At 43.7% G+C, this 17,283-nt stretch overlaps 1 protein-coding gene across 2 annotated transcripts in view; it reads right to left on the reverse strand.

Annotated features, from left to right (window-relative positions):
- Positions 1–17,283, reverse strand: part of LOC135707146 (uncharacterized) — a 291,025-nt gene that overhangs the window by 263,075 nt on the left and 10,667 nt on the right. For both annotated transcript variants that reach the window (XM_065228873.1, XM_065228874.1), the window contains exon 2: positions 10,655–11,066. In XM_065228873.1, coding sequence (XP_065084945.1) covers positions 10,655–10,658 — 4 coding nt within the window. In that variant the 5' untranslated portion in view covers positions 10,659–11,066. The remainder of the gene's footprint in view (positions 1–10,654; positions 11,067–17,283) is intronic.

Here is a 17,283-nt window from a genome sequence, read left to right on the forward strand (position 1 = left end):
ATGAATTAGTTGCTAAGAGCGTGTTTAATTGGTTTCAATAAAATTTTCATTTTGTTCTTGACCGTCGATGAAACAAGTTCATTTCATTCTTTGGTCTGACCTATGGCATATTCCCATAGGTTATGTGCCTTTGTGAAGAAAATTCAAGAAGCTGTTCAAGCGAAAAAAATTTCGCCGTGTGATCAAGATTTTTTACGTTCCCGGTATGGACGAAAGCAAGTTCGGTCTGGAAAAGCTGAAGAGTGGCGGATACGAATGTTGGCAATTCAAGGTGGAAATGCTGTTGGTAAGAGAAAATCTCTGGAAGCACGTTACGGAGACCTTTGACGAACGCCTGGAAAGAAGGAGATGCCAAAGCACGGGCCATAATCGTTTTGCTCGTAGACGACAATCAGCACCCGCTGATCCGGAACTGCAAGACCGCCATGGAGACCTGGAACGAGTTGAAGAAGTATCACCAGAAGACGACGATGTCCACTCGTGTCTCGTACCTGAAAAAGCTGTGCAAAGCTGAGTACAACGACGACGGGGACATGGAAGGCCATCTCCAGCCTGAAAGTGGCGATGATATTGAAGAGTATGCCTAACTCTTTCGATGAGGAGCTCACCATGGAACTGGTGAAACGTAAATTGCTGGATGAAGCACAGAAGCGTGCTGAAAAATGTTATCGTGGGGAGTCCATTCTGCGTACTGGTGGCGACAAGACGGTTGTGTGCCACAACTGCCATAAATCCGAACACATGAGGCGAGAATGCCCAGCGGCAAGAGCTGGTGACGGAAGAGCAAGCAGCAATTCGAAGCTGGTTCAAAAGCGAAGATTGGCAAGGGGAACCCGTTTGCGTTTGTGGCTACTACGACCGAAAATAAATCGAAGGTGTGGATCGTCGATTCTGGAGCAACGTCCCACATGTGCTGCAACCGTTCGTTTTTCGATGAGCTGAAGCCAAGCTCGGGGATTTCCATCACGCTGGCCGATGGAAACGAGATGTTGGTGAAAGGCATCGGATCTGGCCGCTTGTTTTGCCAAAACGAGGAAGGAGAACAGCAAGAAATTATCCTGTCCGACGTGGAATCGAACCTGATTTCTGTTGGAAGACTGGTTGCCAAGGGAGCAGAGGTTGTTTTCTCTGGTTGCCGTGGTTGCGTGATCCAACGCAACGGAGTCGTAGCAGCCGTAGCGAAGAAAATTGGTGGGCTGTACCAGTTGAAGTTTGCGGAAGAGCGCAGTATTAATGCGTCATACCACAAAAAGGACTGCATCCACCATTGGCATCGGAAGTTAGGTCATCGTGATCCCGAAGCAATTCAGCGAGCTGTGCGTTAGAATTTGACAACGGGCGTGACCATCCACAAGTGTGAACTGTTCAAGACATGTGAGTTCTGTGTCGAAGGCAAGCTAACTCGACTACCGTTCCCAAGAAAACTCGATCGACAATCAGCAAGGATCGTGGATATAGTGAACACGCTATCGTCTGACGGTGCCCGATATTTCCTTACGATGGTCGACGATTTCAGTCGATACACCATGGTGTATTTCCTCAAGAGAAAGTCGGAAGCTGCACAAATAATAGAGGATTACGTGAGTATGGTGCACAATTGATTCGGAAGAAATCTAACGGTTATTCGCACGGACCAGCGAGGCGAATATAAATCGAAGCGTTTGGGACGATTTTACAGGCAGAATGGAATAGCGCCCCAGTATACGGCGGGATATGCACCGGAGCAAAACGGAGTCGCGGAGAGGAAAAACCGGTCGATTGTCGAAATGGCTAGGTGCATGCTGATCTACAGAAAACATCTTTCGAGCATTGGTTTGGGAAGAAACCGGATTACGGACGATTGCATATTTTTGGTTGCACTGCGTTCGTTCACGTTCCTGCTGAGAAGCGAAGCAAGCTGGCACCGAAGGCGGAAAAGTTAAAATTCGTCGGTTATTCCGAGTGTCACAAGGCGTTCCGGTTCATCGATAAAGCAACGATTCGTTGAAATGGAGGATGATATCGAAAACGAGGGTTCAACGTCACCGAGTATTGTGGAATACGAGTCTGAAGTATCACAGGAAACTCCAGAAGAGGAAGAAGAATCCGATGATGACGAGTCGGTTCAGGAGGAGTGTGAGTCAGATACCTCGTCCTATGACTCAACATGCGACGGCATTGATGAGGGCAACGAATACGAAAGCGATACTGCAGCTGCGGAAACACCACTACCGCGTTCGACCAGAAATACGGGGGGGACAGATACCGGTTCGTTATTCAGAAACCACTGGAATGGTACGCAGGCTTGTTGCGGAACCAAGGACATTCGCTGAGGCAATGAACGGGCCAGAGGCGGAACAGTGGCGAACGGCGATGGATGAAGAGATCAAATTGTTGAAGGAACATGATACCTGGAAGCTAGCGAAACTGCCCGCAGACCGCAAAGCAGTCGGCAGTAAATGGATATTCAAGCACAAACTCGATGAAGACGGCAGCATTGAGCGGTACAAGGGGCGTCTGGTTGCACAACGATTTTCCCAGAAGTATGGAACGGACTTCGACAAAGTGTTCGCCCCGGTGGTGCGGCAGGTAACATTTAGGACACTGCTGACGATTGCCAGTGAACGGAACATGCTGGTGAAACATGCGGACGTGAAGACCGCCTATCTCCTATCAGCCAATTTTCATGCGGCAACCACCAGGCTACGAAGCTGGTGGTGTGGACAGGCATGGAAAATCATTTACATTCATTTCATGCATTCATTTACATTCATTTGTCTCTAACTTTTCTCATCAACAGCAGTCCGCAAAATGATGTATAGAGTTATAGAGCGGAGACTTGAAGTATGTCTCCAAGTCTACAGGCTAGCCTGTAGACTTGGAGACATACTTCAAGTCTCCGCGTACATCGGACGGGTTAGGCAAAAGATGTGCGTCTAACTTTAAAAACTGTCGCATTAATGGCCCTTCGCTCATTTTCAACTTCTATTCAATTTTCATAAAGGGTGATACGGTCAAAATTTGGTCAATATCAACTTGACGTATTTCTTTCAATTTTGCATTTAAAAAACCTGAACACCCCTCATTTTGAAGGTGTGTGTGTAGAATGTTGCTCCTATTTTGATTTTGGAATTCACTCTTCAGTTGTCAAAATGCCGTCCAAGCAAGAAGAGCAGCGTATCAAAATTTTGCTCGCGCATCGCGAAAATCCGAGCTACTCGCACGGAAAGTTGGCAAAATCGCTAAAAGTTGCCAAATCAACCGTAACAAATGTAATTAAAGTGTTTGGGGAACGTTTGTCGACAGCCAGGAAGTCTGGATCGGTGGGAAATCGAAAACCGGAAGCCGCTGAGACGACAAAGAGAGTTGCCGGTAGTTTTAAGCGAAACCCTAACCTCTCTCTCCGAGATGCCGCAAATAAGCTGGGTGTATCGTCTACAACCGTGCATCGAGCCAAAAAACGAGCCGGACTATCGACTTACAAGAAGGTAGTGACTCCAAATCGCGATGATAAACAAAATACGACGGCCAAAGCGCGATCCCGGAGGCTGTACACGACGATGCTGACGAAGTTTGACTGCGTGGTAATGGACGACGAAACCTACGTCAAAGCCGACTACAAGCAGCTTCCGGGACAGGAGTTTTATACGGCAAAAGGAAGGGGAAAGGTAGCAGATGTTTTCAAGCACATGAAACTGTCAAAGTTCGCAAAGAAATATCTGGTTTGGCAAGCCATCTGTACCTGTGGCTTGAAAAGCAGCATTTTCATAGCTTCCGGGACTGTCAACCAAGAAATTTACGTGAAAGAGTGTTTGAATAAACGTCTGCTGCCTTTCCTAAAGAAACACGGTTGTTCCGTACTGTTTTGGCCGGATTTGGCATCTTGCCATTACGGTAAAAAGGCCATGGAGTGGTACGCCGCCAACAACGTGCAGGTGGTTCCCAAGGACAAGAACCCTCCCAACACGCCAGAGCTCCGCCCAATTGAGAAATACTGGGCTATTGTCAAGCGGAACCTAAAGAAGACCAAAAAACTGCTAAGGGCGAGCAGCAGTTCAAGGCAAACTGGCTTTCTGCGGCGAAGAAGGTGGACAAGGTGGCTGTACAAAATCTGATGGCAGGGGTCAAGCGTAAGGCCCGCCAATTCGGATTTGGAAAAGCGGAAGCCTAACTGAATATTTTTCCTGAATTTTATACTAATTGAACTTGAAAAAGAAATTTAATTTGATTTTTTAAATAAACGATTTCACCGATTTACACGCGTTTTCCCTTGACCAAATTTTGACCGTATCACCCTTTACTGCCGTACTCTAACGGAACTATCCACCTACCTTCTTCTAAAGATCATTCTCTAGCTAATAAATTATCACACTAAAGCTTCATGTTAGCATTTCCAACCAATAAAACATTGTTTTTTTTTACTAGGTGACCTCCTACTCCCACAGCAATGGAGTCATAAAGTGTATGATCAACAAATTTCCCGTTGAATTTCTCATTAACTCTGAAGTGCCAATTAATACCATTACTGAGGAGGTTTGGACAGAACTCCAGAGGAACCAAGTAAAAGTCTTTAAGCGAAACGTCTGCTGTAACCGCTGTAACTGTGAACCCCTTCTCGAAGTTCCACAATGTGCAGGTCAAGCTCTCAGTCGATCCATCTATCCCACCTAGGAAGCTCGCTTACCTAAGGATCCCAGAAGGTTGATGCGAAGATTCAGGAAATGCTCCAACAGCCTGTTAAAGGCCCACCACATTGGATTTCACCATTAATGGTCGTACCCAAGGGTAAATATGACGTTCGACTCTGTGTGAATATGATGTTCTCGAATAAGGCAATTCAACGAGAGCACAATTCGATTCCTGTGATTGAAACCTTCTTAAACAAACTTCGTGGAGCAACATATTTTTCATGGCTGGACATGACCTCAGCTTATTATCATACAGAGCTGCATCCGGTTTCCCGTTCAATAACAACGTTCATGACAAACCAAGGGTTAATGCGTTTCAAGCGACTCATGTTCGGGATAAACTGCACCCCGGAAATTTTTCAACGGGTGATATTGGCTGGGATCGACGGAGTTGTAGTTTACATAGGCGATGTTGTAATCGCCGGAAGCACGCGCAAGGAGCACGACATCAGGTTGCAGAAAGTCGTGCCCGTCCTGGAAAGCAACAATGCAAAACTGAATGTGGAATGTGTATTTGGAGTGACAGAGTTGGAAATACTGGGCTTCAACGTGAGCGCCCTGGGAATATGCCTCTCAGATGAGAAAATTGAGGTAATTCGGAACTTCCGAACGCCAGAAACAAAAAGAGAAAGTTCGGAGCTTTTTAGGGCTTGTGAACTTTGTAGGTCACTTCATTCCAGACCAGTCCACCCGTACCGAGCCACTTCGGAAGTTCATCTGAGGGGAAGCTGAAGCTTTTGGACAAAGTCAGCAAGCTGCTTTTGATGATCTTCGACAGGAATTAACTACAAAAGTAAGGAAGTTAGGGTTTTTTGATCCCAAAGACACGACGGAGCTTCCCCAGTTGGCTTGGGAGCGGTACTGATCCAACGTGACGAGGCCTCGAAAGGTCTGACAAATCCTGAACGAATGCATCCTCAGACGCAGAGAGAGGCACTAGCTGTAGTATGGGCGGTTGAAAAGTATTACTTGTACTTATTTGGACTTCGTTTTACGATCTTTACGGATCATAAAACGCTTGAATACATCTTTGAAGGGAAGTACAGAGATGGAAGGCGAGCTTGTTCACAAGCGCACGTCTTTCAAATTTAGTATATTCGGGGAACGAGCCCGTTTGTTTACCAAGAAAGATGCACCGTTTGATGAACATACCCAACACTTTCTTTGTGCGGTAGGATAATTGCCGGCGGCTATCACACTTGATGAGATCCTTAATGAAACCGTACGCGATTCGACGCTTACTGGAGTTATTGAAGCTGTGAAGTCGCAGTATTGGCCATCAAACCTTTTTCGATACCAGGCTTTCAGTAAAGAATTAGGATTGATTGATGGTGTCGTGGTAAATGAGGACAGGATTGTATTACTATTGAAGCTACGTCGTCGAGCGTTAGAGATTGCACACCGTGGACATCCCGGGATTGTAGCAATGCGTCGGAATTTACGATATTACGTATGGTGGCCATGCATCGATAGAGATGTCTGCAGTGCTGTGAAGGAATGTGTGGGATGTACCGCTGTTAGTAGCTTAGGCCCACCTGAACCCATGAGTCGCAAGACAATGCCAGAAAGGGCTTGGCAAGATATCGCCATTGACTTTCTGTCAGCCAAAGAGTTCGCTACGTTTTTAGTTGTAGTGGATTGTTACAGCTGGTATCTTCATGTAGTGGAAATGAGGAGCACGACTGCGTGCAAAAGAATGGAAGCGCTGGAGCGGATTTTCAAAGACCACACATATCCCGAGACGAATCGATCGGACAATGGTCCACCGTTGTCCAACGAAGAGTTTTCTCTCTTTTGTGTCAGCAGGAACATCAAGTTGGTGAAAACCACACCTTATTGGCCTCAGATGAATGGCTTGGTCGAACGGCAGAACCAAGGGATTTTGAAGGCGCTACGGAAAAGCTCTTAAAACAGATTAGAGGAAGAGTCTCGAAGAATACATACACATGTATGATACTGGGAAAACGACACGAAGGAAAAAATGCAAGGCAAACTTTACGCAGATCATCGTAGACATGCTAAAGAGTCTAATATAACAACCGGTGACATAGTGATGACAAAGAGTTATGAATCTGGCAAGCTCGAACCAACCTTCAAAATGAAGAAGTTTACTGTCCTTGAGCGAGCCGGTAACGATACAATCATTGTTAACGAAGGCGGAGTGAAATATCGGCGCCCAGTTGCCCACTTGAAAAAGTGGCCATCTACAGCATCATCTTCCACCACCTCTGATTCTTCTACAGGTCTTCAGCAACCCTCAGAACAGGAATCCTCTGAACAAGGAATCTCGCAGACGTCACCACACATGTCCACGAAAGAGAACCTAACAAGTGCAAAGGAGGATGCAGTTGACCTCGAGAAACCTTGCCTGTTACGGAAACGAATTAAGCTGCCAGATGAATTCTTTGGCATTTCAATGGCGTTTCAATGCGTTAGGCCAAGTTTAGAATCCGTAGGCCGAGTTTGGCGTCAAGAAGCAGTGTTAGACTTTTGACAATATCTCAAAGATTGGCTCCTCTTTATCAAATCTTACGGTACACGGTACATCATTTTTCTTGTTTCACATCGAAGATGCGTCACACATATCAAAACGGCCAGGCCTACTGTGCAGCATTTAAGGGGCAAGATGATTCCGAAATCATCGGGCCAAGATTTAAACACGATGCTTCAGAATCCAAACGTGATCAGAAGATGAAACGTGGACGTCTCGTACCATACGTTCCGATTTTGGTAACTATATGATTGGTTGGTCGTTGAAAGCATCAAAACTAGAAAGGTTAAGTGATGCTCCATTTTCTTCTGACGGTTGGGACATGAGCACTAACTCTTGGCCTAGCCTTTTATGACTTATGGCTAAAGCGCCATTACTCGCTTTCTGAAAAGAGAAGAGGGAAAGAAAAAGGACAAGAACAAAGGGAAAAGGATTATGTGAAATCTATGAACATAAGCAATATTTTTGATTTGAAATATACAATGTAGAAATGCATAACGGCGGTGGTCACTACCCGAGTCTTGTCATTATTATCAAGTCATAAAAAGAAACAAAGACTAATATGTGATCCTTTGATAATTGAAAAATCCTGGTTCCCTAGTTTAAATTTGTCACGGCTGGGGTTCGATGGTAGATCTTATACCAGTAACGCACCACAAAAAGGTGATCTCCCAACGTTACTGGTTTGAAAAGATAAAAATTTACCAAATGGAACGAACTCACCAAGTTTAGTTGCTTGACATACGTTGATGTAGAAGTCCAAATTGTAGACGAAGCTTGACGAAGATCAACATGAATTTGCTAAATTTCAGGTATAAAAATGAAATTTATACATTGATATTGAAGGGATCATAGAGTTATGGAGAGTTGACTGTAGCAGAGCAACCGAAAGAAGTTTAATATCATCATCATCAATGGAGTTGATGATGCTTCATGACAAAGACCGATCAAACGGATGACGGAGTCCATCTTACATCCAAACAAAAGGGACCTCTCAAGCCACGGCGCATTGCGAAGAGCCCTTCTATCACTACCGCGAATCAGAGTTGGGACCTATCACAATCACGATCGTCAAACAGTTGATGGTAGTAACGCTTTGTACATTCCTATCGATGTGCTCGTCGAAGCTCTCTCCATGAGCATCCATCAAGTTGACGAAAGAAGTAAAAAGCAACTGGTGAATGTCGTCTTCTGTTGTGATCCATCACCGATCTGGTCATTCCCGACAATCACGACACTCATCTGAATTCGTTTTGAAGCAGTTGCTGCTTTGCTTGCTTATGTGAGTGTGTTGGTGAGTGAACCCAACAGCTTCCGTTTAATGTTGCCTGCTTTGTTTGTATCTCACACAGTCGCACCTGTCGAGACAAACCTTGAAATGCGTAGGCATTGTTTTCATTTTCTTCTTCAGTTTCGCTTTTTCTCATGATCGTACTGCAGAAGTCTTCACTGTTTTCGTTGTGCTTTTCATCATCAGCAGCGAGTGTAACATTTTGCTTGTAAGCCATGGCTCTGCTTATAACTGCGTGACAAAACGTTCTGTCAACGATAGTCGGTTGATGCGTAGACGAGTGTCACGTGGGAATCATGATATTTTGCATCACTGCCGCGAATCATCATTCCGGTGCTCAAACTCTAATTAAATTGGCATTGCAGGCACCTTAGAAAAACCGTGTCTTCTAACAATTTTACATAGAGCGATTACATTCGTAAAAATCACCATCTTAGCACCCCTCAGTGGGACTTTGTATGGCAGCGAGCTGTCAATTTAACAGTTGAGTGTCAAACAGTGAAGTTATTATCTTGCATTAAATCTTGATTTAAAACTCGAGATAAAAGTCTGTGGGATCGTTGTGCTCAGAAAATAAAGTTCTTACTGATTAATGCATAAAAACAGATAATTTGTTTCTTCCAATTTGGCATTGTCTAAAAGAATCTATCAGCTTTTCAAAAATCACATCCTTATGTTTCGGAAACTTTCGAAAATTAGTGCAAAATTATGTTTTTTTGATATCAAGTTTAATAAAAAAAATGATTCGGCGCAAATACAAGCGTGGCATCGAAGTAGGCTCTGACCATCGGTAATTTAATTGTAATCAAATAACACTCAATTATGTTCTTACGGTATTTAATTTTTTATTTTGCCCTTATGCAGGATGGGTACACATTTTTAGTTCCATTATATTATTCTAGTATTTTTTATGTTTTGAAACATGTTGCATTGCACTTGGTAGCAATTTGAGATTACACGATTAAAAATAGAGACGAAAAAAAAAATCGCGTTACAGAATTGAGTGTAATGCAATAAAAATGTCTCATGCTGAATGTCATTTCAAAACACATTTTGATCATTTCCTTGAGAGTAACCGTTCTTGAATTTGGCCAAGTTGGTTGAAAATGATTCTTAGCCTACAGAGTTGAAAAAAGTAATATGGATTTCTATCACTATGATGCATATAAAAGGAGCGACATGTATCATACAAGTTAACATTCAAAATATTGTATGCAACATTTCTTGCAAAAACCGGCGCCGGTGATGTAGTGGTAATCGTGACTGCTTTGTATTTAACACCCCGATGGGTCTGGGTTCAATCCCAGCCGAGGTCGGTGGGATTTTTCTGAGGCATAAGAATCTCTGGTCACGTCTTACTTCGGAAGGGAAGTAAAGCCGTTGGTCCCGGCCCATATGTGTGTTTGAATGGGTGCGATATCCTACGCAGGTGTGGAAGCTGTCTTCCTGTACATTCGATTGCCTTCAATGGATGGCAATCGATGTCCGTCGGTGATTGACACTAGATTGCGGAACAGAGGCCGACGTTAAATAAAGGAATGAGGAAGGATTTCTTGCAAGTGGTATTATGGAAGAAATATATTTGAAATTATCATATTAGAGATAACTGAAAGCAGCTTTAGTCCGAGAATTAGAAGGTGCTAGCTCTACTGTTGATCCAGAAACCCATTTTAAAATGTTTGATAATTCATACCAATTCCGAAGTCACTTTCGGAAGCCATAAGCTCCACATGTCTACAGTATCAGTATCACATGGCTAATGGAACTGCAAGCACACCTTCAGATTCAGATCAATACTTTGAATCCAGCGCGTATTTAATAAAGCATGATGTAAAACACGATTGGGAATATCCATTGTCAGTTAAATAATATGAAAAGATCTCACCAAATTAAGTGTCTATAGATCCTGTCTTAAGACATTACGGTCACCATCGTCCTCCTCCTCTTGCTTGTAGATGCTTTTTTCGCAGCAGCACGCATCAAAAGTTCTATTCAAAGGCACTAATTTCCGCATTCAAAGCAATTCAAAGTTTCATTTGTACAGATACTTAACACATCAATCATTAAGTGATAAGAGAAACATCGTTTGAGTATCATTCTGGCAGCCATCTTCCCATTGCTCAATTCGATAGAGCTCCTTCGGAACCGTACGTTTCCTGTAAATACGAAATCCAATTTACCACCAACGGATTTACGCTTACTCACCCATGGTCCTTTGTTGTTGTTGTTGTTGTTGTCGATTCCGCTATCCCTTCTGGAGACACAATTATTCTCGTCGCTTCGCCTTCAATTCCACCTCAGTTTCGAATCGAATCGAAGCTGAAATGTCACTCCAATTGGCGCCACCACACCCGTGCACCGTGGGCTCTGGGCATTCCACCGACCAAAGTCGATTAATCCTCTTTCGTAGGGTTTCTTCCAACGAACTTACAACACGCCCGCCAACGAAAACCAATCCACTTTCCTTTCTCCAATTTATTTTAATCAATTTCTGCTATTGATTTATTAGCTTTTACAGACACTGAATTGATATATTTCGCACTTGACTTATTTCTCCTGCATTGAGCTGTTTTCCGAAAACACGAACGGTTCGGACGGCCGCAATCGAGTTAAAGCCCTGAAAAACAAAAACACGACACTGAATTGAATTTCCACCGCACCAACACTGCACTGTTTTAGCAAATTCCATTTCAATCGGTCGGTGTGTGTGTTTGTATTATTTCTATTGATTGAATTTATTTCCGAACTCGCGTGTTCCCCTGATTTCGCTGCCTCCGCGCACGCACCCTGGCTGGTTCGGATGTTCCGAGGTTTGTGTGTGAGTGCGTAGGCTCGTCGGACTCTCTGCTATTGTTTATTTATTTATTTCAAGCTACCGCTGCTGCTTCCTGCTGGGGCCGACGAGTGGACAACAACCACAACAACGTTGATGATCGATGAACGGTTTGTTGCAGTGCAGATAGGAATTTGGGAAATGCCAGTGGCTGTTTGTCTGATCGGATATTCACTTACTGAAGCATTATCCGAATAAAATCGAAAATTTCTCGATCACATTTGGATTATATTTATTGGCAAATCGGGAGGGATTTATTTGATTTAATTATTGTTAGGATCGGTCATAACTTCGAAAAAAGCGTAATTTGAGTCATTTGTTTGAATACAATCAATGTACTAGCTTACTAGATGCATGAATTAAGCTACCTTTTCGAGTTTCCCTTTTCAACATACACTCAAAAAATTCCCCACGTCATCATCATGTGTCTCGAGGGGGGTGACACATCTAAATCTCAATTCTAGATGCTCAAAAAATCTCACACTTGCGAATCAATCTTCGAAAAATCATCTTTCATTTCTCGCATCTGCTTGCATCGTGCTTCATCTTTTTGCAGAAAATCTTCAAAATCGACATAAATCTTCCTTCTATCTACTCAGCGTGCGTGCAGCTAGCCACAGCAAAACACAATCTTTTCTGCATCGTAGATAGAGTCGCCCCCCTCGATGTGTCTCTAACTTCATTGAGCACTTATTGTGAAACACATCCATATGTTAATCTTATGCTGTGAACCATTTTGGTTTTTGAATTGTGACACACTTGGACTCTATGTGCCTCACATGGTGATATCAAAGCTTTTCACATCATAGTTCAATGTTGTACAATATTCTACTTTATCGACTACTACTTTACTGACTCCAAAATTGAAGCGACAAATACATCGACAGTGAGCATACATAAGGGCATATACGCGATGATCGATTCTCTTCATCGATTTGAATTTGTTCAATGCAGAGTTGTAACAGGTTGTATTGGCTATCAAAAACAAAGGCAAACGCTCCAAGAAACGTTAATTCTAGCGAGTTATTAACAAAAGAGAAAATCGACGAAGAGAATCGATCATCGCGTTTACGCCCTCATGTCGATTTACCCTCACTGTCGATATAAACAAAGCTGCTAGAGGGCAGAGCTTACACATGCCTTTTATTAATGGGTCTGATTTGTGAATTGATCCTGAAGTGTTGGGGTGTGTTGCTGCAGTTGTCTTTGTTCGATCTCACTGGTCACGGTTATTCTCATATACGAGGCTGGTTGATAAGGATGAAGTCACAACTCATGTTTTCGATGTTTACCTTGCAGAACCAAAAATTCACATTGCATTGAATTGCAAAACACTTCAAATTCATCTGTTTTGGACAGTAGTGTGATTCAAAGTTCAATACACTTAAATTGATAGAGAAAGATTGTCAACATTTCAAAGTTTCAAACACTAGAAATTAACGTGTAGAATATTGTTGGTTGCAACTAAAACTGGACTGCTCCAAACATACAAAAAGTGTGATAAAAGCGAACGTTTACGTCAAATCGTTTTGTTGTCTTCGGTGCACTTATTTCTTACTCCATAAGGAATAAGTTCGCTCAAGACAACCAAACGATTTGACGTAAACGTGCACTTATATCACACTTTTTAATTAGTGAAAACGCGTAAATCTTTTCCAGTTTGGTGGGAAATGCGTAATACATTGAACTATGGTCAAATACACTTACATGTGGACTTTTTGAGTGTACACACTGGGAAAATACCGCATGTTACATTGGTGAAGCAACTTCATCACTTCTTCTGGACACCATGGTCAGCAATTTAATATCGAATTCATTTGTAGATGATTTGACAGTCAGTGTTGAGGAGTTTGATTTTGTTTTCAAGTTGTATTAAATAATTGTATGTGTGCCAAATTCTGTGATTTGATAATTCCAGAAAAATGGCAGTTTCATAGTTTTACCCATTTCATCGAATATGCTTTTAATAAACTCGATAATCCTCATAAATCTGACTTTTTAACGCTTCAACAATAATGCTCTTAAATTCGCCTTAATCCATCCACCTTTCACCTTTCTCCCCAACCCGAACTACCTTTGGCTATTCACATTCACCGATCGGGTCATTCCTCTTTCCACCTTTAAGGGTCCCCCACGTTATCGTTGGAAAAGCTAATAAAATAAAAAAAAAATTGATTGCATTCGCCCTGACTGACCGCGCAGCGGTTGGATGAAAACGCGATGGGGCTCCAGGTCAGCGAAATGTTGAGGTTAGGAGAAAAATCTCATATCGCGATGACGCTCGCTGGGTCGCTGGCAAAAAATGTGCGATAACTTTTGGTCGTCGTCGTCGTCGTCGTCTTCATGAGTGAGGACGTGACCGGATCAAAGGATTATAGTGTTTCCATTCCAGTTGGTTTTTCACTGATATGGATGCCGGTAGTGGAACGGGTGGGTGCGATGGTCGATTAAAGGGATCAATGGAGAAAACGGGAAAAAGAGTTTCCCGTCCTTTTTTATTTTTTTTCGAGTATTTTTTTTAATTGTGTTTAAAGGATAGATTTTCAAAAGGCTGTTTTAAACCAACTCTTTGGTCGCCCATGCAAACCAATAACAATTTGAAAAGCAATCCGTTTTGCAACGTTATCATTTCACTGATGTAGAGGGGCCTAGGATAGAACCCATGATCTTCTGTTCATTAAGAAAAAACGGACACCACTAGGTCACCGAGCTCCTCACATCACAACAAAACCTTCATTCCTGATTACCGTTCAAGCCTTTCGGCATAAAGGAATTCATATGGAATCGATTTGATAAATCATGTGATCTTGTTAACAGTAAGAAAGGCACTGTTGGGACAGAAAGTGGATTTTGGACTGGTACAGCACGACTCGTTTTTATGCAATGTGCATGAGTCAGCTTTTCAGCTGTAATATATTTAATTAGGATTATACGGGTTTGTTAAATGTTTGTTTTTATGTGTCCACTTACATTTCTAGTCCTTATTAGTGTGTTTGTTCTCTGTCCAACAATTTTAAACTAGAATAATTATAAATTTTAAGAAAAAACTTGTTCTGCGTCTTGCTTGTTCTTTGTTCTAGCCTTTAATGGTGAGTTTACTTGTCGTGTGTAGGTATTTAGGAACTATTCAATTCATTGACATTTCAATGCATATATATTGTTCTGGAGTGATTCTCACACCTTTCTTTCCTGGTTGCAATCTGATCCTAGAAAGTATTGACAATTCGTTGCTTTCAGGCTGACGGAAATCCACAATTTAACGCAGGTCGACGAGTGGCGTTGGGTGCCAACCCGTTTAAACGTTGCCGACTAGGCTTCAAAGTGGGGCAAAGGTCCAAATATCGCCTCCGACAGTCGCTGGTTCCATGCGCCATCATTCCTCTATCAACACCTGGATCTGTGGCCACACAGTGGAAGAACTTCGTCCGGTACACCTCCATCAGAATGTCGTCGGAAATCAGCTGCTGTGAAAGGTTCTCGAAATGGGAGCGCCTGGTCCGGGCGGTAGCCTTCGTACGCAGGTTCGTTGACATCCTTCATTGCAGAATCAAGAAGCTAGCACCAGGTAAAACAGAGTTCCTTTATCGGGACGAAATACTCAAGGCGGAGTCAACCATTTTCAAGCTGATTCAGCTAGAGACCTTTGGAGATGAGCTCGTTATCTTCAAGAGAAATCGAGCACTTCTCGCTGGAGAACAAATGAAGATCGAGAAAACTAGCAAAATCTCTAAACTTTCTACCTTCCTGAACGAACAGGATGTCATGCGGATGGATGGCAGAATTGCAAATGCTCAGCAGGTATCGTTTGACTTCAAGTTTCCCGTGATTCTTCCCAAAAGACACGGCGGAACTAAACTCCTCGTCGATTGGTACCATCGGCAGCACAAACACTGCAATGCTGAAACAGCGATGAACGAGATGCGTTAAAGGTTTCACGTATCGGAGATGAGGGTTGCCTTCAAGCTAGCCAGAAAGCAGTGCCAGTGGTGCAACATCTACAAGGCGACTCCGGAGATTCCACGAATGGCTCCCCTGCCTCAAGCTAGGACGGTGTCGCACATTCAGCCATTCACCTATGTCGGCGTGGACTACTTCGGGCCAATGCTGGTTAAGCAGGGACGCAGCGAGGTTAAGCGTTGGGTTGCACTATTCACTTGCTTGACCATACGTTCAGTGCATCTGGAGGTGGTGCACAACCTAACGACGGAATCCTGCAAGATGGCGATTAGGCGGTTCATCGCATGGGGGGTCATGGGAACGCATGGTTCGGTCGGTTTAAAGTGCGCTGGCATCTTTGAATACCGGGGGCAAGCCGGACGATGAAACCCTTCGTACGTTCCTGATCGAGGCTGAATCTCTTGTCAACTCACGGCCTCTCACATATCTGCCAATCGATTCCGAGCAACAAGAAGCACTTACCCCTAACTGCTTCCTAATGCTGAGCACTAGCGGAGTTAATCAGCCAGCTAGGGAGCCGATCGACGAGAGGGCAGTGGTACGCTGTAACTGGGACCTGTGCAAACAATGTTACACTTTTCGAAGTTATGCCGACAAAAATGCGCCAACAATTGCCGAAGTTACCGTGTATACTTTTAATAAAAGCAACCAAATCTTCAATGCAACATCATTATCCCTTCCTTCTACACGACGTCACTGGAGAGGTCCATAGAAATGGATTTATCTCATTCTCGCACAGTCGCACCCGCCGAACAATTAGCCCGAGATACAATAGGACGGCAATTGCAAGGATTGAAATCTGGCGTGTGGTTGGTTTCAGCCGGTGATGCCTGAAATTTGTGAGTTTTCCTAAACGAACAGACGTTAAAAGTGATCTAATATCACTAAGTGATAGTGAGCTCGTTGTATGTTCAAACGGTCCCAGAGATCGACAGATTCGATGTGCCGTAAATGAATGAGACACCCGTACAAGACACGTGCATGGTAAATTCGCTAAAGCCGGATAACTCGCCCAGAGAGTATTGCATGTACTTCTGGAACTCGAGCTACTCAAATCGGGATATCTACGAGAGGGCTCTCCAAACCGTCACCGTTTCGACAATCGGAGGGCAATAGGTCAAAATGACTCAAACACGCCATTAGGTAATACGAAGTCATTCATGCAAATTTGGATTAGTACCAATTTCCGATTTTACAGTACGATCGTCTACGTTATCTAACGATCGAGATCATCGAGCCTGCGACAAAGAGATACCAAAGGCTCTCAGAAGGTAACCTGATCATTATCAGTGATGACTGGCTAACGCAGTGCCACCTCTACAGAGGGCCTTTATTTACAGCCTCAGTTCCTCACGAGATCACCTGACGATCGTACCCAGTCGAGCGGACCATCCCGGGTCGCCTCAAATCGCGCCACCAGACACTATTGTCTCGTCAGCGCATTCCAGTGGATTGCCAGGAGCGATAAATCCACAAATCGGTGATAGTTCACCAAGGCGGCTGAGTGCAGCGGTGCGGCACACAAGGCAATAGTGCGACGCGCACAGACGGGGCAACGGGAGGCAGTGGACAGTGCGACGATAGACTGCTGCGTGACAAGCGCTGATACACTGGTGCCGTGGGGCTACAGAGGAATGTGACGGTTGCATACCGAGCGTCAACACAGTGTGGCTCGACACCGATACGGCGACTGTTTGTTGTCGCGCGATAAACGGTGGTGCATCCACGCAACAGTGACGTTGTGGATCTACGGTGCAACGAAGGGCAACGACCTGATTGCGCGACACGGAGGTGCATCAGCAACATGAGCATGCAGGTGAAGCAGCATCACGGGGCCCCCAACGATACACGTTAGGAAGAAGACTAATGCATGTATGTCTGTAGTAATAAGCTTTTAAGAGATGCACATTATATCGTTAAGTAGCAAAATCCTGAAGTTATCGTTCAGTGATTGAGTTTTTTGAATGAAATCATCCTCGTTTCATTCCCGGCCATCTGTATCTAGTACACCTTATTAATCGTGAGTGCCGAATAAGAGCTTTGA

The sequence above is a fragment of the Ochlerotatus camptorhynchus genome, unplaced genomic scaffold, assembly GCF_037179485.1.
Source record: "Ochlerotatus camptorhynchus isolate MF236.1 unplaced genomic scaffold, CSIRO-AGI_Acam_v1.1 ptg000304l, whole genome shotgun sequence".
NCBI classification, from domain to species: domain Eukaryota; kingdom Metazoa; phylum Arthropoda; class Insecta; order Diptera; family Culicidae; genus Ochlerotatus; species Ochlerotatus camptorhynchus.